At 39.1% G+C, this 23907-nt stretch overlaps 1 protein-coding gene across 1 annotated transcript in view; it reads right to left on the reverse strand.

The window, feature by feature from the left end:
- LOC140232838 (RNA cytosine-C(5)-methyltransferase NSUN2-like) overlaps nt 1-23907 on the reverse strand; it is a 38548-nt gene that overhangs the window by 10252 nt on the left and 4389 nt on the right. Inside the window, exons 2-15 of the mRNA XM_072312953.1 lie at nt 23583-23672; nt 21853-21947; nt 18925-19029; nt 18357-18462; nt 16661-16817; nt 14853-15048; nt 14244-14318; nt 12247-12377; nt 11557-11630; nt 10160-10299; nt 8656-8765; nt 8039-8174; nt 6058-6147; nt 3019-3154 (exon numbers count right to left, since the gene is read on the reverse strand). Coding sequence (XP_072169054.1) covers nt 3019-3154; nt 6058-6147; nt 8039-8174; nt 8656-8765; nt 10160-10299; nt 11557-11630; nt 12247-12377; nt 14244-14318; nt 14853-15048; nt 16661-16817; nt 18357-18462; nt 18925-19029; nt 21853-21947; nt 23583-23672 — 1641 coding nt within the window. The remainder of the gene's footprint in view (nt 1-3018; nt 3155-6057; nt 6148-8038; nt 8175-8655; nt 8766-10159; nt 10300-11556; nt 11631-12246; nt 12378-14243; nt 14319-14852; nt 15049-16660; nt 16818-18356; nt 18463-18924; nt 19030-21852; nt 21948-23582; nt 23673-23907) is intronic.

Consider the following 23907-nt stretch of genomic DNA (forward strand, 5'->3'; position numbering starts at 1 on the left):
TAATATTGAATTCTTTCCTAAACTATTCTAAATCAAATTGAGTATTGCATTTAAAATTTTACTTGTAATAAAGCTTGTAATTCAACGAAAGGTAAAATGCATTCTTCGTCTCTGAACTTCGTCTTGCAACTAGAGCAGTGCCGAGCATGACTTCAAAGCGTAGTGGAATGCTAGACATCTGATTGTAACGCTTTGAACCCAAACATGTGTTTGCATGAATTACGAAGAGTTGCCACTCCATCTCTGTAACACCTCCGTGATCAAAATATTATAATGACTTTGATACACTTGCGAGGTTATAATATTTTGTTGTTTTTTTTTTAACTTATAGTAGTTATACAGTAATATTTCATTCTTCCGATATTTACTTACATAAAACAAGAATAAATCAGTGAAGATTACATATACGTGCCACAGACAAAAGTGTAGATACTGTATATGCCATATACTTTGTGGTTATTTTTATGACTTGGGACTAATAGGACAATTATGTGCACTGTAGATTTTGCAATTCAGAACTGCAATACTGTAAACGCACAAATTTTTGCAGTGCATTAATTTTTGTGCATTTTGTGCCACTTATGCTAGCGCCAATTCTAAAACCAGCAAAAATATCTTCAAGATTTTCTCTGCACATTTCAAATGGGTTGACAAGCGTGCAGCGCAAGTTCAAGAATCTGCAAATATTTTTTTGAGCCCTTCAGTGCAAAAAAAAAATTGTGCGAAAATATGTACGTTTACAGTAATGGAATGAGAATTACATACCAGTACGTGTATTATTCCTCTTCAGGAGAACAGTTAAGTTGGCAATTTCTTACATTGAAAGTGATATACAGAGCCTTTAGCTTATGGGAGGCAATATTTTCTTATTTCTAATTTTAGAAAAACATTAATTATGGGAGAGTGTGAATGGGCCTCATATATTAGGCTTCATTTACTCTCACTCAACAATATACAGTGCCTCCATTAACATATGGGAGGCAATATTTTCATATTTCTATTTTTTTTTTCTACACCACAGAGTCACTCAGAGTAATATAAAGTTCAATACTGGTAATATCCCTTGCAGAGTATTTATGAATCTCTTCCGGCACTCGAGTGGGAAGCAGATCAATCTTCATTTCTGTCTTCCAAGAGTGCGTTCAAGTGCTCTAAAGCGAACCAAAGTGAACTGAACGAAAGCGTATCGAACTGTACAGTGCCAGATTTGGAGAGTTCAAGCACTCTGTTAAACAAGAGACCTGCGGGTCTAGCGCTCACCCGAGTATCGCAAGTTCACCTTTCACACAGTCACTAATCTAAATTATTCACAGCTCTACTAAAATTTGACCAGGCATTCTCAAGTAGAAGATGAAAATGTACAATAAGGGCCCAAATTTTTCAAGATTCCTTCATTTGGGGGAATTGGGGCCCCCTGGGGCCCTCTGGGTGGGGCATGGTGCCCATTTTGATAAATTGAGATCCTGACCCCCTAGGGATGCTACCTGCCAAGTTTGACAAAAATCCATCATGAGGTTTTCAGGAAGAAGATGAAAATGTACAATTCAGGCCCCCATTTGGACCTTCCCAACCCCCCCCCCCCCCCCCAAGAGGGGCACCCCTGGATCTGCTATGAACAAACTTGAAACTACAGTCATTAATGTACTCACTCATAGTATTATCTTAGGTCTATGACTTCTGATTCTAGAGAAGATTTTTAAAGATTCCTTCATTTTGGGGGCCCCCTGGGTGGGGCATGGTGCCCATTTTAACAAATTGAGATCCTAACCCCCTAGGGATGCTACCTGCCAAGTTTGGTGAAAATGGGTCATGGGGTTCTCAAGAAGAAAATGAAAATGTACAATGTAGGCCCCATTAGGACCCCTCCCCACCCCCCTCCCCTGGGTCCCAATGGGGGCACCCCTGATTCTGCCATGAACAAACTTGAAATTACAGTCATCAAAGTACTAACTCATAGTATTGACTTAGCTCTATCACTTCCTGGTTCTAGAGAAGAAGATTTTTACAGATTCCTAAATTTTTGGGGGGTTGGGCCCCCCTGGGGGCCCCCTGGGTGGGGCATGGTGCCCATTTTAACAAATTGAGTTCCTAACCCCCTAGGGATGCTACCTGCCAAGTTTGATGAAAATCGGTCTTGGGGTTTTCAAGAAGAAGATGAAAATGTAAAAAGTTTACGCACGACGGACGCCGGACGACGGACGCCGGACGCCGGACGAAGGGCGATCGCAATAGCTCACTTGAGCCTTTGGAGGGGGTCACGCATTTTGTAGCAAGAGGATCATTCACATGGCATGCTTAAACTACTTACAGCTGTCTTGAACAAAGAGAATGAACTCTTAGCATTGTGCCGTACAATTGTGTATGTTACATGCATTCTTCACATGCAAACTTCTGGTACGCTTTTGGTACCCTTTTGGAGCACATCGGGAAGCGGTTCACTTTTGGCTCGGTTCAGCTTGGTATGATACACTTTAGGAGAATTTGAGTGCTCCTCTGGCGCGGGTACGGTACGGTTCGGTTTGCTCTAGGAGAGCACTCGAACGCATCCCAAGTCTGACTGGTGTGTAGAAACACATTGCGTTTGTCATGGTATTAAGGAACTTCAGATTACAGCGAATGAAGGAATGAATGAATACAGAATGAAGAAATGAAAAAAGAAAAAGAACGAAGAAACAAATGAATCAACAGTTGTGACAAAAGTGCAGATTACAAAAAAACCCAAACCTGAACATGTCCAAAGCTTGGAAACTCTAAAAGTATACACAAATATCTGATATCTCCAAAGATCTTTCTGAGTATACTGGTAATATACTGAATAGAAGATCTACAGCACACTACTCTTCTTCCAGCAAATCTTCATTATCTTCAATGGGGGAAGTCCTTGTTAGGCAAGGCAAATAAATAAGTCAAATAAGAAAGACAAAAAAAAAAAAAAGAAAGGAGGGAAGGAAGGAAGAAAGAATGAATGAATACAATAAAGAAAGAAAGAAAGAAATGTACTGGACTGTCTCTCCTGACCTTAAGGCGTTCCTCATTGTACTGAAGGATGCTCTTGATGAGTCTGTTGGTGAGGTAGAGGTTGCGCTTCTTACCCACGTGACAGCGGGTCAGAACCTGGGTCATGGGGAATGAGTCTTGAACATCGTAGAACTCTCTGCCAGAGTGATGGGGGTAAAGGGAGGGGAAGAAAATGGGGTAAAAGAGGTGAACCATATCACCGAAGAAACATCAGTCTTTATAAAATAGGATCAAGAATGTAGCCAATCAGAAACGCTGAAATGAGACATGTGTGCACTTTCTATTTTTCCTTACAATATGCACAGGCATGCAAATAGTGTGTAGTGAAAATGTGTAACTGTATACTCATTGACGTCACAATGTAGGCCTACATACTACGTCAGCAGTGCACATTCAATCAGTTACAAGCAGGCATTCAATAACAAATTATTTGCTGCAAACAACTTCTAAATTTGTATTCAGTGGAGTGTTTGAAACATATCTTCAGACATTTTGGCTTTGGAGCAAGTTTGACATTTTATGTGACTGGCATTCACCCAAAGAGTTACATGAAAAATAGTTCATACATGTAGCTCCATTTTATAAAACAAATAATGCACAGGTTTAAGTTTATGATGTTAGTGGAAATGCAGTGCACTCTCAGGTATTAACAATGTTGTGGAACATGGACCACTGTAAATACTTTATAGAGTGTGCAGCATCTCCACTAATGTACTCTCATCTGTGCATTATTTGTATAGCAGTCAATGGGACTTACTATTGGTGCACTACACATGACCTATCAGTAGATCCAATTCATAGTAAACACTTCAGAATTGCATTAACAGAAATGTGCTTGATATATATCACGTGAAACAATATCTACTGATATTGCCATGCAACATCCATCCACATGACCCACTTTTCAGGCATGTCATGGTTTGATGCATATTTGATGTACATATCATACGTGACCACGTGAGGTCTATTGAAAGTATGGGTAATAAAAGGATCATTAAAATTTCAGTGACCTGACCTAAAGTAACTAAAGAACACTGATCTGACATTCTTTATCTGTATATAAACATTAATTCTCTGCTCAAAGATCTCTTCTCTGTAAATAAGACATTAAATGGTATGGGTACAAATCTTATGCACATTTGCATGGAGCCTAAGAAAGAGGAAGTCTATAGAGACTTGAACTGGAGACCAATCCAGGAAAGCAGGAGTTTTCAATACATGTTAACCCGTTGAGGACAGGCTGATTTTGCTGTAACTTATGCATTTCCCATAGACACCTACCTGAGTATACTTGGGACTAGTCTTCAACGGGTTAACAATATGTGACCCGCCTACAACAAAAGGATCCGAAAGTCGGGGTAGGACAATTTTCTGAAAATAACATGACATTATTCCCTTACTCTTCTACTTTAATTTCATATATAGCACAACTCATAAGAGTACTCGGTTGCGGAGATATCGATGATTTTTTTTTAGCGCATGTCAAGTGGTTGAGGAAATCAGAGTTCCGAGAAAAACGCCATGAAAGTTTTCCTTCCGACGTTAATGTGATCAAGGGGAGGCGAGACAGTTTTCACCGCTTTACAATAGAAGGTATGCTCCTCGTGACCTTCGCGATGTTCATTCAAGCTTAGCGCCAGCGGTCTACGCACGACCAATCAGTAATCAGGATGCCACGCACTGACCAATAAGATCACTCCCTCGTTGCTAGGGGCGGAGTCTAGTTGCGACGCTAAATCCAAATCTTCGGACACGTTTCTGTTACGTTGAAAGTCGGAAAATCATGGCCTAGAAAAACGCTAATTTCTTGCCTTTTGTTTGTTTATTAATAATGTTTGTTTTATGTTAAGTGCTGTCTGGGGCAAATTATTTGTATAGGGCCCCATTTTCTTTCTCTCTTCTTTCGTTCTTTAAAACAACAACAACAACTTTTGTTTGATCATCAAGCTTCGAAATTTTGACAGATGATTGACAAAACATTAGACTATGAAATTATGCCAAAAACAGAAATCCGATTGTTTTGACCATTTTTAATGAGGTGACTTCAAACTCGATTTTCTCGTCTCAGCTGTCAGCGACTTTAGGATCCTTTTGTTGTAGTGGGTCACATATAGCACTTACCCCATTGAAGACAGTTTGATTTTGCTTCAACACACATTTCCCATAGATGCTTGCCCGAGTATACTCACGACTCGTCCTCAGTGGGTTAATATTGGTGTCTTGGAAGGGGAAAATTGTCAACATCTCTGAAAACATGTGCTAATTCATCCCAATCAGGAGGTCCACTTTAGTTTTCTCTCTTTCTTCCTGTGAAACTTGTCAGATTTAGATCTGCCTTGACGTACATACTAAACTCTGCATGCCGCCATGCTCCGTAATAGCTGTAATTGGACAAGCAATTTGGTTTGCATTGAGTCTATTCATTACTGATAATGTATATTCAAATCCCTCTTCACATGTCTCTTTCAAGCAGTGGTGGTATTTTCAATTCATTGATTATTAGTAAAAATCTTAATTGTTTTAATTTAGACATTTATTTTATTTACTTTTTTTCGGCCATATGAGCCACTTCCACTTCTACATCATCTTCTTGCACTATATTGTGGAGAATCTTCCCATGGGGTCAAAAGAGACCTGTGTAGGTGTTGTGGCCTAATGGTAAGATTGCTCATGTCTGAATCACATCAGTGTGGTATGGGTTCGTGGGTTCGAGCCCCACGAAAACTGACACGTTTGCCCTTCAGCAGGGCACTTTGTCCACATTGCTGCTCTCCACCCAGGAGTATAAATGGGTACTCAGTAAGATAAGAATGCTGTTGTCGGATGATCAGTATGTGCGCGCCTATAAAATAGCAACTGGCTGGAATGCTCCCAAGGGAGTGGAGAGTGAACACTGTCACTGCTAACTGGAAATAACATATCCAGTGACTGAGATAACTATAGTCTGTGAAGCACAATGAAATCTTTAACAAGTCTGAAATGCACTACATAAAAACTAGCTATTATATTAAATTATTGTTATTTTTATGAAAAACTCACTTAATCTGGGGCCAGATTTCTTCGTTTTCCTTCAGGAAAACAAACGGGTCCTCCTTGTAGCTCCCAAAGCGTGCCTTTTTGGTCGGTGGTCTGCAATGTGATGTACAACAGAACAACGCCATGCTTGCTGTCATATTGACAACTGACTAGTCCCCATGAAAACATCAGCAACATGTACAAACCTACAGCTCACCTCATTGAGAGCCAACTGGGGTACATACCACTCAGATCAATCAGCAAAAGAATGAAGACAGACATAAATTTGAAAGTTGAGGGCTTGAACTCAATGGACATTTGATTTCATCAAAATACATGTGTACAAAGTGGCTACTAAGTACATTTTGTTCACACACATACGATAAAAACCCTCACAAAAAACATGTAATTGGCCTCTATATGTTTGTTTTCTCTGCAACACATAAGAGTCATGAGAACTACACCATTTTACTTGTCACCTACATCCAAGGAATAAACATGATTGCATTTAAAATGTTCTTGTGCTATATCCCTGTCTATCCCCTTTTGACAATTAAGCATTCTTTAATGAGTGCATAACCTTTTCTCATTAGGCGTGTCTTCATCAGCCCGAAGTTTCAAAATAGCGCTCTATCTTGTGGTTGCCAAACTAGTCCGATGTCAAAATAGCGCGCTATCTGTGTAGTGAAGATGCAAATAGCACGCTATTTGATCGGGAAAATTTCCCCCAAAATCTTGGTCTAGTTCGTCGACTAGAGCGCTAATTCGTGAAATAGCGCGCTAATTTGGGTGTGTCTCCATCAGCCCGAAATTTTCTCGATCCCTCCACGCTTCTGGTTAGCCAGCTGGCAATGGAAAGCGCATGTACAAGCTAGTGATTGCGTATAGTACATTACACACACGGTGTATTCAAGGATCACATGTGTGTACTATAGCCTACTGTTGTTGACATCTTTAAAACCAGGGAGGTGATTTCTCTCACCTCCCTATTAAAACTCAGTGCCGTGCATGCTATCTGTTTTTGGGGTTTTTTTTTTTTGTTTTGTTTTGTTTTGTTTGTTTTTGTTTTTTTAAACTTCTTCTGGTCCACTCTACCTTAGCTGAAGATTCTTGTAGATTGTGTGTATTTTGGATTTGTTTAAACATTGCAATTCGTTAATTTCATATAAGATGCCTCACTGGACAGAAGAAAGAGTAGTGTTATCAATATCCCTTTGGAGAGTACTGCTCACCTCCCTGGTTGTAAAATCGTACATACGGTGATATAGGAGATTTTGAGCGGGAAAAATCCATTCTCGAACTGCGAGTTAGGCAGAGTAATATTGCAAAGTGCGCATGCGTCAATTTTCGGACTAATTTCCCGAGGCAGGCTGTTCGAACTGATGAAGACGCACATTCACTGTATCGGGCTATTTTCTAAGACCGCAAAATGTCCCGCTAGTTTGAACTTCGGGCTGATGAAGACACGCCTATTAGGTAACTCCCAAAATTGTCATTTCGACATGAGATTTACACCAAGTCTGAACCATAATATATCTCCTGTCTGTTAACAATCACTATTAGCCCAACAACATCTAAAAATAATGGCTTTGACTCATTCTTTTATTAGTTTTGTATAGCACTTGCTGTGCTTCCCTCCAGCAATAACACTATTTATAATAACATTATTTTCCTCTGAAACCTGAATACTTCACTAAAGGAGTAAAAAATGTTTGAGGGTGTGTCTTTAACTCAATTTTCTCTCAGCCTTGGTCTATGCTAGGTAACAGTGTCTTGAGTCTTGAGTCTTGACGGAGTAATCCCTATAGCAGCTGCAAGCACAGCTAGACTGGGATGGGTTGGTGCAGTGGCAGTATGTGATGGTGCACGTGATTATATCAGGATATGTACAATTAAAACGTGATACATGTGCAAGTAAAAGATGCTCTTGAATTACAGCATCCTGTCAACAATGGGAGGCTTCATCTTTTCCTTCTGGAAACAGTGACATTGACTTCAGACTCACTCTGGTGCTGATTTGCTGGCATCTCCTGCTGAAGCTTCCGCTGCTACGGCAACCGCATCCTCATCCTGACTGGCCTTCTCTGCTGTCTCCTTCGAGTCATCTCCCATACCCTCATCAGGTTTCTTCTCCTCTGTAACTGGGAGCAAGAGACAGAAACACTGCTTCGTTTTTTGATAGCATATTCAGGCAAAAGTTGCCTATATTGCACAAGCCATCAATAAGACGTCAGTCTTTAGAACCTGGACTTCATCATGACTTGCTAATTACATTTCGGAAGAGGAAAATCCTGAACAATAAGTTGATGATTACATTTCAGCATATCTGGACAATTACCCCCAGAGGACAATTGCCCCCCGGCTAAATACTGGTTACTGGTAAGGTTAGAGTAAAGATTAGGGCTAGGGTTAGGTTTAGGATTAAGAATTTGGATTAGGGTTAAGATTAGGTTCAGGATAAGGATTAGGATTAGGGCCAGGGGATGGGTCCGGGGTAACTGCCCAGGGGGTAATTGCCCTAGACCCCATTCAGACAGGAGGAAAATTAGCCACTTAAACAGGTCATGTTTAATTCAGACCTTTCCACTGGGCAGCATAAAGTTTGTAATAAGTCCAACATACCTCCTTGAGCTGCACTTTTATCCTGCTTCATCCAGGGCAGAGGTTTTGTCTTGCGCAGGACTGCAACAAAGAAACCGCCTGTGTCTTGATGGTGTGGCAGTATCCTCACACTGCATCAAAAAATGGGGTATATAACAATAATAATGATATGTACAGCAGTTTGGAGACACTATTATAGAATATTTTTGACCCTGCATTACAAAACAAACAAAAAGTCGCCAGACATGGATTTTTAGTTAATGGCAGATTCTGAAAGAACAGCCTCTAAGCTTTAAAATCATGTATAACTCAATTCAAATGGACTCCTCTAACCTACCTAAATACTGGAAAAAAAGCACACACTCTGGAAAAGTGTGAACTGAGAAAAGAGGCTCAGAAGTACAGGGTCTAGATTCAAGCACTTAATCTTTACCACACCGTGCTAGCTGTGCCATGAAAGGGACAAAAAAAAAAGAATGTAAACCACCAGAGCAACAACACTGAAGGGATTATTGGATTAACCTGAAATTGAGCATGGTCTATTAACACATTCTGTCCATAATTAATGCTAACTGTCAAAGCAGTAGCCTTATCCTTTCAAAAGTTATTAGACTTGAAAGTGAAGAGTGTGCAACGGATTTCAAGAAATGAAAAGCGGCCTCTAAGACATACCTGATCATTCTACTCTCCCCCCAAAAAGGGTTGTAGAAAAACTGCTGAAAACACACTTTCCCATTCATCTTAAGATCCCAAACTAAAGAGTGATGTAGAAGAAGGATAGCTCTTTCAGAAAAGATGAAAAACTCAAGATTGACTCAAGTGAACCATTTCACCTTTTTTGAGTCCTCATGCAAAATCAAGGGGTGCAACTTTTTGTTTGTTTTGTGATGCACGGTGACATTTGCAACATATCCACTCAGGAAGGGTGCTCAAGATACTCACAATTAAATGTTCATAAGATAAACAGTTTGACAGTGTTCAGGAACAACAAGCATTTTTAACATGACAACTGTATAACTGTTTATGGTCTAAGCAGTACACATCGAAGTGTTTGAGAGGATATGTATCATCCTTTCCAAACTTACCAACCTCTCTAAACCCTTCTATGGGCAACCACTACTGATGGGAGTTGCCTAAAACATCACTGAAAAGTGAAAACTTATCACTGCACAACATGATTCACATGATTTCTTCATGTATGAAAAACCATCATATGCTTTATATTTAAATCCAATCTGCATTAAATTCACTATGGGTGTAGTTATTTTGCTGTATGACATGGAAAAAAATGGTGATTACATGAGTCTGGTGGTACAGCTATTGGCATAGAAGGGATGGGGCTGATCCTGTACACCAGTTTGTTTGTGGCAATGCCCTTGAAAGTATGGCTACTCTAAATTCATCTCTGCTCTAAAACACACATATATAGCACCATTTCTTAGTAATTATTGCTTTTATCATTTTTTAAATACAGAGAGGTGACACTAAGATCTGTGCTGGAGTCAAGAAAACAAAGCAAGCTTACCATCTTTGTAGATTCAGAGACCGTGCCTCCTCCTCAGAGGGGGGCCAGAAGGAGGGCTTGTAGCGCCTCCTCTTGTCTTTCTCTTCCCTCTCTGTCACATCCTCCATGGAGGTGAAGATTTGACCTTTGTCATCTATGACCTGAAGGTCAAATTACAGAGAAACATGTCATTTGGTGACAGAAAAAAACATAACAACTCACAATGGAAACACTATGAATAGCATGAAGTGGTATTAAATTTGATAAATACGATTTGATGTATGATAATGAATTGTCAACAATCACAGCAGTATCACATTTTATTTGTTTCTGACATGCTCACTTCAATCAATTAAGGTTGTGTTTCCAGGTTAGCATGACTGTACAGTGTCGGGGCGATCGAAACAGTGAACTGCTCATTACTTGAATATAAGACCAATCTGAAGCAAATAATTTTCACACAACAATAGATATATAATGTACTCTTAAATGAATCCCACAAGGATTGGAACAATCATCCCCCAGCATTCCCATTGATTCCCACTGATCAGTTACTAGTCATCCCCTTTAAAATTGGATATATGGATCCTAATCAAATGAACGGCTGAGATCAACCACGTGACCAGTGTAATTTCTGCCTGAGATGCCCAGCAGGCATTAGTTTTTACCATTGACCCCATACTAATGACCAGTACTAATGACCGCTAAAAGATATGCATATGACTCTGGCTTGCCATAATCATGCTAAATGACATCACTATTTCACACTCAGTCAGTTACAAGTGCACACTCAATCACCTATTTACTGTTAAGATTTTGTGTTCAGTAGCAATGTGTTTGGGGCATTTCTTTGGACATCTTGGCTTTTTCACAAGCAAGTTCTACATGTCGCTGATGGGTACTTAACCATAAAATAAGGTATAGTGAACATAGTTCACAGAACCATTTATAATGCAAATAATGCACAGGTTTAAATTTGGGATGTTAGTGGAGATCCAGTTCAGTCTCCTGTTTTACAACGTTGTGCAACATGTACTCGGCTGTGCCTCATGCACAATGTGCTAGGCAACTCTATCCATACATACACTGTGATGAATAGTGCAAAATGTAGCAATACTTCATGAGATCACAACCAAAAAGTGAATCAGTTACCCCCATTTATACTTGCATTACAGTCTTGGATAACAGTACACAAAATATGTGTGCAAGAGACAGCATGCACATGATTAATAATTACACCAAACCCATGTGAGCCTCTGTTTCAGCCGGGCTAAATATCACATGTGAAGAGGGCCTCCAATCTTTAGAATTCATTCATCATTTGACGATGTTTGTCTGAGCAGCAGGAGACTGTTTTCACAACCTTGAGACCCCCAACCCTTTCATCACACCTGACACAAGAAAACATTCACACTAACCTTCCATGTCAGCAAACCCTGTATCCGCTTCAGACCAGGTAGTTCATCCGACACATCCACTAGCTCAACAGCACCTGGGGTATGGGGGAGACAGAGAGATGGGGGCGGGGACAAAGAGAAAGGAAGGGAGGGAAGGGGGGGGGGGGAAGAAGGGGGAGAGGGGAATTAGAGGGAAAATGAAAGGCAGAGTGAAAGACAGACAGACAGAGAAATAGACAGAGGAGAGAAATATATCAGACAGAAGAAATCAAAATGCTTGAACAGATGAAACTACCAGTTACTTACCCCTCAATTGCAAATGAATGTTGGGGAGGATTTATCTTTTAATACCAAAGTGTCCATTAACAAGGTGATAAACATAATGTATAATGCCAATGGGCAGCTAGGCATACAAAATATGATTTCCCCCCCCCCCCCTTTTTTTGTGGGGGGGGGGGGGGGCGTGGGCAAAAATATGCCGAGAGCAGACATACCAATGCCTACACTAAATGGCAGGCAGCCAACGGCTGATATTGCAGCAACCACATTAACATCTCTTTTACGTGTCGATGATTTCAAAAATGATTTAGGCCTGCCAGGTTGATCACATTCCATTTTCACTGCCTTCCAGTTGTTAGCACCATTTCTAAATAGTTTTGTCTTTTTTTTTTTTCTTCTTTTCCTTTTTTTTTTTTTTTGCATTCACCATACCTTGACTTTGCCTAAGGACATCAGCAACAACAGCCTCGTTCTCAATGGGATTGAAGGAGCAGGTAGAGTAGACCAGCCTGCCACCGACAGCCAGGAGCTCAGTCCCTCGAAGCAGAATCCTCCGCTGCAGTCTGGGAGATGTCAAGAGCAAAATGAGAATGGCTGGTTACCTCTCTCAAGCTTACAAGTGAGTTTACCCTTGGCTTGCACTCACAGCAAGTTTTGAATCAGTTTTCAAATAACAATACAGATTTTGAATTAGTTTTCAAATAACAATACAGTAATGTAACATGAGCCCTGATGGATACTTCGTTGCAAAGGACTGCATTGCAAAATCGTCACCTTCATAAAATAACTGCCCAAGTCATTTTTGACAGTTTTGAGGAAAATAATAACAGCAAGATGGTTTTCTAAAGCTTTAATTTTTTATTCAAGATTCCACTTATAACAGCTGGATGATTGTACCACTTTGGGGTATAATATGAGTTAGGCAACTATACCACTAGCTGTATCTCATTCAACAGATTGGACTTCGACAAAAACCTGATTTTGGTAAAATTTTGACCTAAACAATTATTTTATGAGGGTCACAATATATGAACAACTGATATTTGAGCTGCCTGTAATCTTTTCTATTTTTATATTTACATAAACACACAAGCGTAATACAACTTGGAATTATGCAAAAAGGCTCATATATTAACAGCTTGTCTCCGATACAAGTGGTACCCAGTGTCAGTCGATCTACTAGCAAAGGAATGTTTCAAATTTGTGCAGCATTTTCTGGTAGTCTCTAGAAACAATCACAGATTAGTTGCTGCGTTCTAGACATCCTCCTCTCTGAGATGAACTTTCCTTGAAAACAGTGCAATACAATTATCATGGAAAGTTAATCTTTGCAAAAACTATAGGTGATCAGAATCATTCTCATACAACTTTTCACCATCATGAAAACCCCTCCCCAAGATCTTTCCCTCTGTATGCTTTCCTCCACCTCCAATGTTTGCTTTGTCATTGTTTTACAAAAGGGAAAATATTAAAGGGATCGTGCAGTTTTGGTTGAGACCTAATTTCAGGTTTCTAAAATTTTCTGGTGAGATAGTGAGAAACCTCTTATGAAATATGAAAGAGCATGTAATTCTATGAGGAATTCAACATTTATTTGATGAAAATTGGTTTTGAAATGGCCGAGATATCCAAAAAAGAGCGATTCTACTAAAGTGTGGGACCCATATACTTTGTTACAGTCGCTTTGTTTTACTTTGTTTTTGGATGTTTCAGTCATTCCAAACCCGATTTTCACCAAATAAACTTTCAATTCCTCTTAAAATGGTATGCTCTGTACTACAATGTATGTCATAAGTGTTTTCTTGGTATCTCGCAAAAAGTTAAAAGCCCTATTCTCATCTCCACCAATACTGTACCATCCCTTTAACCTCAAATGCCCCTAAACGAAATTCTTTTTGTCCATCGAAAGAGAACGGACAGGTTGGAAATCCACCTGTGCGAAAGCAGTCAAGCGGAATGTGTATCCCCTTTCCATGGTCAACCGCATGTGCCATCAAACAATGAAAATATTGATTGGGCGAGAGGTATGAACAGACCGAGTGCTGATGGGCTCACAAACTCTTTTGTTCTACACAAAACCATGCACCTGAATGGGATGACAGGGGACAGCGAACACAGAGATCTACTGAGCTCAGCTTCGATCGCTACGTACATGTTCATACGAGTTTTATAGCTGAACAAGTGGAAACTAAATCAGAAAAAAGGTAAAAGATACTGTGATATACGCATTTTTCCAACAGAAAGAAAACAGATGGTGATAGAATAAACTCTTATCTTTTTATCAAACCCATTTTTCTAGGCACTGTAACACAAAGAAACATTAATTTAGGCCACAAAAGCAGGCACTCTTGTCTTCATCTTGGGAACCTGGTATACCAGATTCCCGTAAGGAACGGTTAAGGTAGATTTGGTCAGTGACAGTTACTTACGGATGTAGGTTGAAGCCACTCAGCGGAGTCCACTTCTTCCATATGGCATAGTTCTTCCTCAATGTACCATCACCACTGTGACACAAAAACAATCAAATACACAAACAAACAGCAAATGGATAAACATACATTTTCCTCAAAAGTCATGAAGTTATTGAGAAACAAGACAGCTATGTGCCTGCTTTCTTATCCTTTCTTCTCAGTAAAGACCTCCTAGTATAAACTGAACATTCATTTGTTGCTTTTTTGACAAACTATTTTGCTTATTGGTGTAACCCAGCAGCATTAAAAAAAATTCATGACGACACTTGCACTTACAGACATAACACCAGATACTACAACATAAACATACTATTAGAACTGGTTGACTTCTCTGAACTCTTCTACAGGAAACAAACAGGATGAAGTTGCAAAACCCCAGTCATATATAATAGATAAAAATTTGTATAACTTTTTTTTCCTTAGGTACATTTCTATTGGTTCAGAAGTTTGTTTTGGGGTCAGAGTGGAAATCTAGAGAGCTAAAGTTACTAACGAATATCAACTTTAGTACCAGCATTTAAATGCTCAATAATTTCCAAAGTGGCAAAATGAGACAACTCCACTTACCCACATGGAACATCACACAAGATTCTGTCATACTCCAGATTCACCAGCTGCCCGTCTGGGCCGGGTACACGCAGCCGTGGAAACACGGACGCATCATGGTTGACCACCATGCAACAGGGACTGTTCAGACGCTTGGCTTGGTGGACCATGATGTAGCAGCGTCGATTGTCATCGTCGTTGCCAATGACGAAACCCTCTGGAAGTGAGCGACAAAGCACAGTAATATGAAAATGATGCCTGTTGCAAAAAATGTAAACACATACTTTGACTTTCCAGATGTAGGCTTCTTTGAGTGTTCCTTGACTGGTGAAATGTGGCTCTAACCATGAACAAATTATCTCTGATTTCTTTGAATACATCTCATGGTCAGGACAGTGGTACAGTTTAATACTGCAGCTTGATCAATTAGATATACATCACATCACCCTATACTGATTGCCACAAGTCTTTGGAAAATATCACATAAATATGGAAGCTTATCGTGCAGCCCGAAGGCAAGCTGTTTAACTTGCCAAGGCGCCTTGTCATCTTAAACATACAGCCTTGGCGACTTGTTTAAGATGAGGAGGCGAGAAGGTGACTTGTATAAAGTTGACAATGTGCCTTATTAAAGATGAGAAGGCGAAGGCTACTTGTACAAACACGTCAAGGCGCCTCATTTAAGACGAGAAGGCGAAAAGATGACTTGCACAGACTCGCCACGGCTCCTTGTTGCGGCCAAGGCGGCGAGAAATCGACTTGTAAAAACTCACCAAGATGCCTTGCTTCAGATGAGACAGATATTAAATTGCCAATCTTGATACCCCAACCATGTAGATCTACGCTGATATTGAGAGTTTGCTGTTTTGGACTTGCCCTAAAGCACCTCTTGCCTTCCCAGAGTTTCATCTCACCTTTCCACCTTCTCGTCTTTAACAAGGTGCCTCAGCGACTTTGTACATTTCACCTTCATGCCTTGTCGTCTTTAACAAGGCGTTTTGACGAGTTTGCACAGGTTGCCTTCTAGCCATCTCGTCTTAAGCAAGGCACCTTCACGAGTTTGTACAAGTCGCCTTCTCGCTTTCTCGTCTTAAACAAGGCACCTTGGCATGTTTGTTCAATCTGCCTTCACGCTTTCTCGTCTTAAACATGTCACCTTGGCGACTTTGTACAAGTTGACTTCTCGCTTTCTCATTTTAAACATGGCGCCTTGGCGACCCTGTACAGGATACCTTCTCCCTTTCTTGCTTCAAACAAGGTGCCTTGGCATGTTTGTTAAAGTCGCCTTCTCACCTTCTCGTCTTAAGCAAGGCATCTTGGCAAATTTATACAAGTCGCCTTCTCGCCTTCCTGTCTTAAACAAGACACCTTGGCGAATTTGTACAATTCGCCTTCACACCTTGTCATCTTTAAACAATGCACTTTGGCAACTTAGTACAAGTCGCCTTCTCGTCTTAAACAAGGCGCCTTGGTGAGTTTGTAAAAGTTGCCTTGTCGCCTTTTTGGCCTTGGTGAGTTAAACAACTCATGCTGCATGTATAAGCTTCCGTACATAAAGCACTAGCAAAACATAAATGGACCACCTGATGTCTCAACAAAAAAGATTCCTCCTTTGCTCTGCAGCAGTAAAGAATTTTATGTATTGCAAATGGCATCTGCCTCCTCAGATGTTTAAGAGCAAACATATTCTTAAGCAATATAAAGTAAATGGAATTCAATTTTTAGAAAAGGCATAAAATGGAAAGTTTCCATGCTGTATGCCATAATATGGATGATGGATTTATTTATCTAATTATTCATTGCCACTTCCCCTATATTTACATCCATACCAGGCCATCCAAGTGTCTGCTCAGCATGTACCATCTCGATGAGCTGTGCCGTCTTTGAGCCGGGGGCTGCACACATATCCAGCACTCGGTGGTGGGGCTTAACCTGCATCAGCAGAGGTGGGATCATACTGACAATTTCCTGACGACTGATATTGCCCTGTAGCAATGGAGGAAGATAATGATTAAAAACATCACACATGACTACTAAACTGGCTAGACACAAAATCTGTTGTTGTGTTGGGTTTTTTTTTTTCAATTGTGCCAATGTGTGAAAGGTTAAAGTCCATAGTTTCATTATGAAACTTTCGCTTTCGGTGAAATTCCTCCAAGAAAGTACTTAAAAAAAACATAGAGGAGTTAAATTACTGATTACGTGAAACTTGCGGATGTAGCACAAGTTTGTTCCCGTATTTACACAAGACCGAAAGCAGAGAGAAAATTAATCACTGCTTGCATTGAATCTTGATTACCTTGACGTCCCTGGGACATATTCTGTCATCACTTTTAGTACTCTGCTAAGTTAGTACTGATGCAATCAATATAATGACGAAGAAACAGTCATGATATTTCTCTACTTGGGTTTTGTCAGAACTTTTCGCCATCTCATCAAATGTCTGATCATGAATGAGAATGAGAAGATGACAGAACTGGCTGTGACCTCATGCACCACATCTTCAACAAAGCCAATCTATTCACTCCAACAACTGATGTTGTCATGGGGTATATAGTCAATCTTGCTTAAGTCGACCCTGCATATAAGTCAAATAATCACCCAAGTCAAAGGTCTTTTCAAGTCCTCTTCTCTTTTCATTCTAACGATCTCAATCCCTCATAAGTCGATTTGTCTAAAGTCGAAGCCATTTCTTCAGTCTAGATGATATGTAGATTTGATGTATGCAAGGTTGACTGCATATCAGAGGGGTTATAAAGTCACAAGGGGTAATCTGGTTGCAAACTTGTACCAGTTAAAGGCATTCTTTTGGAACAATGACTCTACAGTACATTTTGGTAAGCAGCATAAAACTTTTGTGCTTGAATGGCCGGCAGCCACCTCACTATAAAAATCACTGAACCGTCTGCCACAATGTGTGTGTGTGTCTGTCTGTCTGTCTGTATGTCTGCACGGGCACAGTTTATGTTTCTTTATCTGGTTCTTATCAATGATCCTGTTCTGCAATTTAATCTCCATAACTATGCAATCAATTTGTCTAAAAATTTGTCTAAACATAATACACATAAAATCTAGTGCTTTCTTCAGTGAGTAGAGGTTGGTGTTGGATGAAACTCCAAGGTGCTACATGCTTTTAAACACATTTCAACACATTTTTTTTTTTTTTAATTACCAGTGGAGTAAGTGTGAAATATTTGGTAAGATTACAAACATTGACGTTGTAACTAGCGTCCCCATTAAATAGAAAAAATCAAACAGCAATGCAATGCAAAGAATGCATTTTCTTTCCATGATGAATGAATTCATCAAGTTTCACCGAATCACATTCTGCTTGACTGAAGGACTACACATTTAATTTGTTTCCACAGACAATATAAGTATAGATAGATGTATAGATAGATTTATGTGACTGCAGAAATGAGTTTATGCAGTTACTTGAGAACATCAGCAAAGCATATGATTCTCAGATAATGATAGGAAAACCAAAATTTCAGATTAGAAATTAAACTACTGCCTTCTACTCACACTCTCTGTCTCGGAGATGAGGAAGAGGTGAAGTTTCTCCAGGGCAGGGAGCTTGCGGATGTTCTTCCGTGTCAGATTCAGCTGCCATGCCAAATCATTTGGATACCTGTAAGAGGCAGACCACAGTCAGTTAACCCATTCAATGCTGAATGCTGAAATCCCCACAGACTTTATACACAGGCCACCAAGTTCCTGTAGGGAACAGGTTAATATAATTCTGGCTGCCTTTCAACACTGGTACATCATAAGAAGCTTCATACTTCAAGAAGCAATAAAATTATGTTGCTGTTTTTTTTGGTTTTTTTTTTGACACTGACGAAATAAAAACCAAATATTTACATACTACCATTAATTTTACAAAATGTATGATGTACACTGTATGTCTTGGAACAGTTTGAGAGGGCTTTCCAAGTTCAGATTTATTGGACATGTGATGTTAGCTGTACTCAAGCGGAACTTGAATAGCGTCTGAAGGGATGTTCCGTATGTCGATCAAACAGTAAACAATGTGGCAGAAAAGATGCATATGGGGCTAAGGAGAATGTAGGAGCATCACTGTATCACTCACCATGGGACTGGAAAAGGTCTCGTCTCAAGCGCTTCCTCTGAAGTGGAATTGAGCAGCTCACTGAAGCATTCACTTTTCAGGTATCTCAGTACTTGGTTGGACTGTCTGTATCAAAAATGAATAAAGAAACAACAGCCAAAGAAAAAAAGAAAAGAAAAAGAAAAATACATCAAAGAAACTAGAAATGTCGCTATGGCAACTGGTATGCCTCCGCCATAATGCATGATTCTCCTAATAGGTCTATAGTACATGTGGACAATGTGTGATTACATTTTCACAAAATTGACAAAATATTAAAATGACAAGTTTGTCACAAATGTGTTGAATGTTTACCTTCCTTGACCTAGGTTTAATTGGATAAATAGGAGAGCATGTATTTGGGGATTTAAGGACTTTAACTTGACTTTGACCCATTCATAAGTTTATGCATTGAGTAATTTTAAAGGTATGGAGAAAAAGTGCAATTTTTGTATTGAATAGTAAATTGTTACTATTTTCATCTGGCCTTTGACCCTAAAATTCATAAGATAGTCACTGTCAGGCAGAACAGGCACAAATATGTTGTAAGCTTTGAGATAACTTGAGCCACTTCCGAGATATGGAGGAAAAAGTTTTACTTTCACTTGATCTTTGACCTTTTAGGCAAAAAAAAAAAAAAAAGGAAAAAAAAACAACTTTCCAGAGAATCTCTATTAGGTTATACATGCATACACCAAGTGTAAAAAAATAATAATAATAATCCTGCTGGCATTGCATAAATATGAGGGAAATAGTAAAATTTTGAACTGTTGCCCTTGACCTTTGACCCCTGACCTTTGATGCCATGAACCCTAAATTTTCTAGATAATCACTGCCAGTCAGTACATGTATATATACTATGTTCCATGAAGATACCTTGAACAATTTCCAAAGTACGGAGAAAAAAGTGAAGTTTTAATATTTTTACTTGACCTTTTGACCTTTGACCTCATGACCCCAAACTTTCACCAGAGAATCTTAATTGGGTAATACATGTATACATCAGGTTTCAAGAAAATATCTTCAGGCATTGCATAGATATGGTGGAAATAGTGAAATTTATGTATTTGACCTTGACCTTTGACCTTGAGCATGTGCACCCAAAAGTTGATAGGCACAACTTCACCCCCTAATACACACAATGGGTATGCCAAGTTCCATTAGGATACCTCAAAAGGTTTTTTAGTCATGCTGTCCACAAAATTCATTACAAACGGACGGACGGACAACCCGAAAACATAATACCTCGGCACCACTTTGTGACAGAGACATAAAAAAAGACCTTGCACTTGCATCAAACAGTAGGAATGTGGAACTTGTCATATTGGTTAGACTACATCTCACCCATTACTTCCTTTAAAATGCAATTCCTTGCAGAGTTGATAAGTGGCAACACTTGGTTCCTATAAGTAATAGGGTTACTGCAACTCCTCTCACTAACATTGAAGGTTCTCATAAGAGTCAAAGTATACTCACCAGGAGAGTTCAGATATAGATTGTCTTGCACAAATATGAAAACAAAATCATGAATATATGACAGATTTACATCATAAACTGTAAGTTCTTGACTTGACATTTGATATTTCATGGTTCCAACTTTTCACCGACATAAAGTGAAATACAGGATCATGATTATTTAGTTTTCCAGCAAACAATTTTGCCTTACAATTTTCTGATATTACAGACTCAGAAAGTAGAGAACAGGAAACATGGTGTTACTGCAAACCTCTCTTTCTCATTTACATCATCATGCAAGCTTTTAAACAACGGAGGAAAACATAATTGTCAGGAAAGGAATATATTTCTTCATAATATAAGAAGCCACAAGATGTAATTTTGACTTTGTACAGAAGTTCATTAGGTCAATGCAGTCTCCATTGAGTAGGATATTCCAGACAAGAAGTATAAAAGAAACTTAGTTAATTAGATTCATTATGCTGCATTACATCATTATGTTAGGCTCAGGCAAGCTCACTGGGCTGTGAGGTTAGGTTTTATTAGACTCGACGTCGGTGAGCGAGACTGTTTTCAAGGCTGGGCCGAATGCCGGTACGGGGAACATCGCTAGCTGAGGGCCAAACCTACTGACGATCTGCAGGGTCTACCCTGCAACAACGCCAGCACTGCACTAGCTGCTGAGGGGGAACCTGAACCCGGTACTCGAAGATCCAAGAAGCTAAAAGTTACATGGCTATATTTTTTAATCTCTTGTTAAAATATTTTTGCTTATACCCAACTTCAAAATTGTAAACACAATCAAAACTCGATTATTAAATGTTGATTTAACTGTACTTGATCTGTCTTGATCTGAATGTTTCAGAGTCAATGTAGCAGAATTAATAACAAAAAAAAAAGTCGCTCATGTGACAATTATATTGTCAGTGACTGAAAGATTTCTAAAAACATCAGAGAGAAGAAGAAATTTCAACAAATGTTTGTACTATGTCATAAAAAAAAACTAGTGAGAAATCAGTGTGTATGTTGTGACTGTTTTTAGTCTGAAGAAACATGATCAGTTGCACAATGAAATTTAGAACTGTTCCTAAAATAGGAGGAAATTCAACATAGTTGAAGTCTTTTATTCCAGATATTACATCACTTTACTTCACACACCATAATGCTATTTAGTTCTCAGCAAAAGTTGAACAGTTTAAATTTTGAATCATAAATATCTGGATGTACACATAATGCAAAACTCTGAAACAAATTTGGGAGTGTCATGAGAAATGAAAGAATTTACCTACAAATGTTCCCTCCATAATTTCATTCACCCCTGAATCTGACATCCCACTCTACCAATATGATGGAGAAGCAAGCAACATGTCAGGCAAGCTAGAAAAATGCCAGACATGACTGAACATGCTTGCAAACCAGAACGCCACACCATCAAAAAAGGAACAAATTTCTCACCCTCGGAAGCCGGTGATCCGGAAGACAGTTGGGAGGTTGGTCTTGAGGATGCTCATGAAGTCATTCCACTCTTCTTCCTTGACCAACTTTTGCTCCTGGATTTTGGGAGATACAAAAATACACATCAGAAATATATGAATAAATAAAAATAAAAGCACAGAAAAAATGGAGCATTATGATTGTGGTGGGCTGAAGCCTGTATAGGAATAGATGTTCAGCAGACAAGCAAATTAATATTAAACTGACTTTGTAAAAGCTTCAGCAGGTAAAGAGTACATCAATATATCCTCATCAAATGGTCATTTACAACTGAAATTATTGTTTGTTTGTTTAGAATCACATCCTTCAAAAGGATGCATTAATAGGTCAAGTGACAATGTGTATTGGACTAATCATTATGCATTTGCTAAGATTTCAACAACCTTGTCAATACCACAAACAATCAAGTCTCGACTATCAGTATTATTTTTCTTTATGCACTTTTTTTTTTTTTTTTTTTTTTTTTACAAAAAAGAAAACAATGATTATCATGCTCCATATACACTGCAGATACTGTTTTGGTTTGATCAAAAGAGTTCAGTACTTGGCAATATATACAAAAATCAGTCTTCTAAATTACTTTCAAAACTTCTGATAAAATCTCCCAGCCAGTCTTCAGTGAATAAAAAGTCACAGAAATAACTAGATATATCGCTACGGCGACTGATATGCCTCCGCCATAATGCATGGTTCTCCTAATAGGTCTATAGTACAATGTCTTGACAATGTGTGATGACAGTTTCACACAATTGGCAAAATATTAAAATGACAGGTTTGCCACAAATGTGCTGAATGTTCACTTTCCTAGAACTAGGTTCAATTGGATGAATGATTAAAATGTCAGAGTGCAGGTATTTGGGGAACTGATGATTTTTACTTGACTTTTGACCCTTTTATAAGTTTATACATTGAGTAATTTTCAAGGTATTGAGAAAAAGTATAATTTCAGTATCAAATGGGAAAACAGCATTATCTAAACCTGGCCTTTGACCTTTGACCTCACAGTTCCAAAGAGAATCACTGTTAGGTTGAACATGCAGAAATATGGAAGTTTCATGATGATACCTTGAGTTACTTTTGAGATATGGACGAAAAAGTGCAATTCAGCACTTTCACTTGACCTTTGACCGTTTGGCAAGAAACTTCCCACAGAATATATATATATTGGGTAATACATGCATACATCAAGTTAAAAAAAAAAAAACCTTCAGGCATTGCATAAATATAAGGAAAGTAGTGATATTTTGAGGAGTTGACCTTGACCTTTGACCCCCTGACCTTTGAACCATGACCCCCAACTTCCCTAGATAATCACTGCCCATTGGAACAAGCATATACTAAGTTCCATGAAGATACCTTGAACCATTTGCGAGATATGGAGAAAAACATGAATTTTCAACCTTTTTTTTTCACAAAATAACCTGTGACCTTTGACCTTTGACCCCGTGACCCTAAAATCCAAACAAAGTATCATCCCCCCAGGATATACCCTCATACCAAGTTTGATGCAAAACCACCTCACGGTTCTTGAGATATCGCCAAAAACAAAACGGGACTGACGTACGGACGGACGGATGACCCGAAAACATAATGCCTCCGGCCACTTCGTTGGCGGAGGCATAAAAATTGAGACTAAAAGTGCATTCATCCCAAGCCTTGTGAGGCATTTCCAGCCAGGCTGTCACTCTTACCTTGTAGTAACTTTCAAATGCTGGATTCTCCATCTTGACTTCTGAGTAGCCCCCTTGATGGTCCCCAGAGGTCTTGCTTTGCTTCCACTCCTAACATTTAAAAGACAAAATTCAGAGAAATGTAACAAAGGAGAACAAACCAGATAGTGAGATACTGGGATAAATACTGTTTTACCCACACATATCTTGCCAGTAATCTTGATTTTCCTTTAAGGAAACTCGTGTAAAACCCAAAGAGCAATGTGGATTGACTTAGAGCAGCAATATTAGTAGAACACATTAGCGAAAGTTTGAAGAAAATCGGACAATGAAAATAATTGATGCA

This window comes from Diadema setosum, chromosome 9, assembly GCF_964275005.1.
Source record: "Diadema setosum chromosome 9, eeDiaSeto1, whole genome shotgun sequence".
NCBI lineage: Eukaryota > Metazoa > Echinodermata > Echinoidea > Diadematoida > Diadematidae > Diadema > Diadema setosum.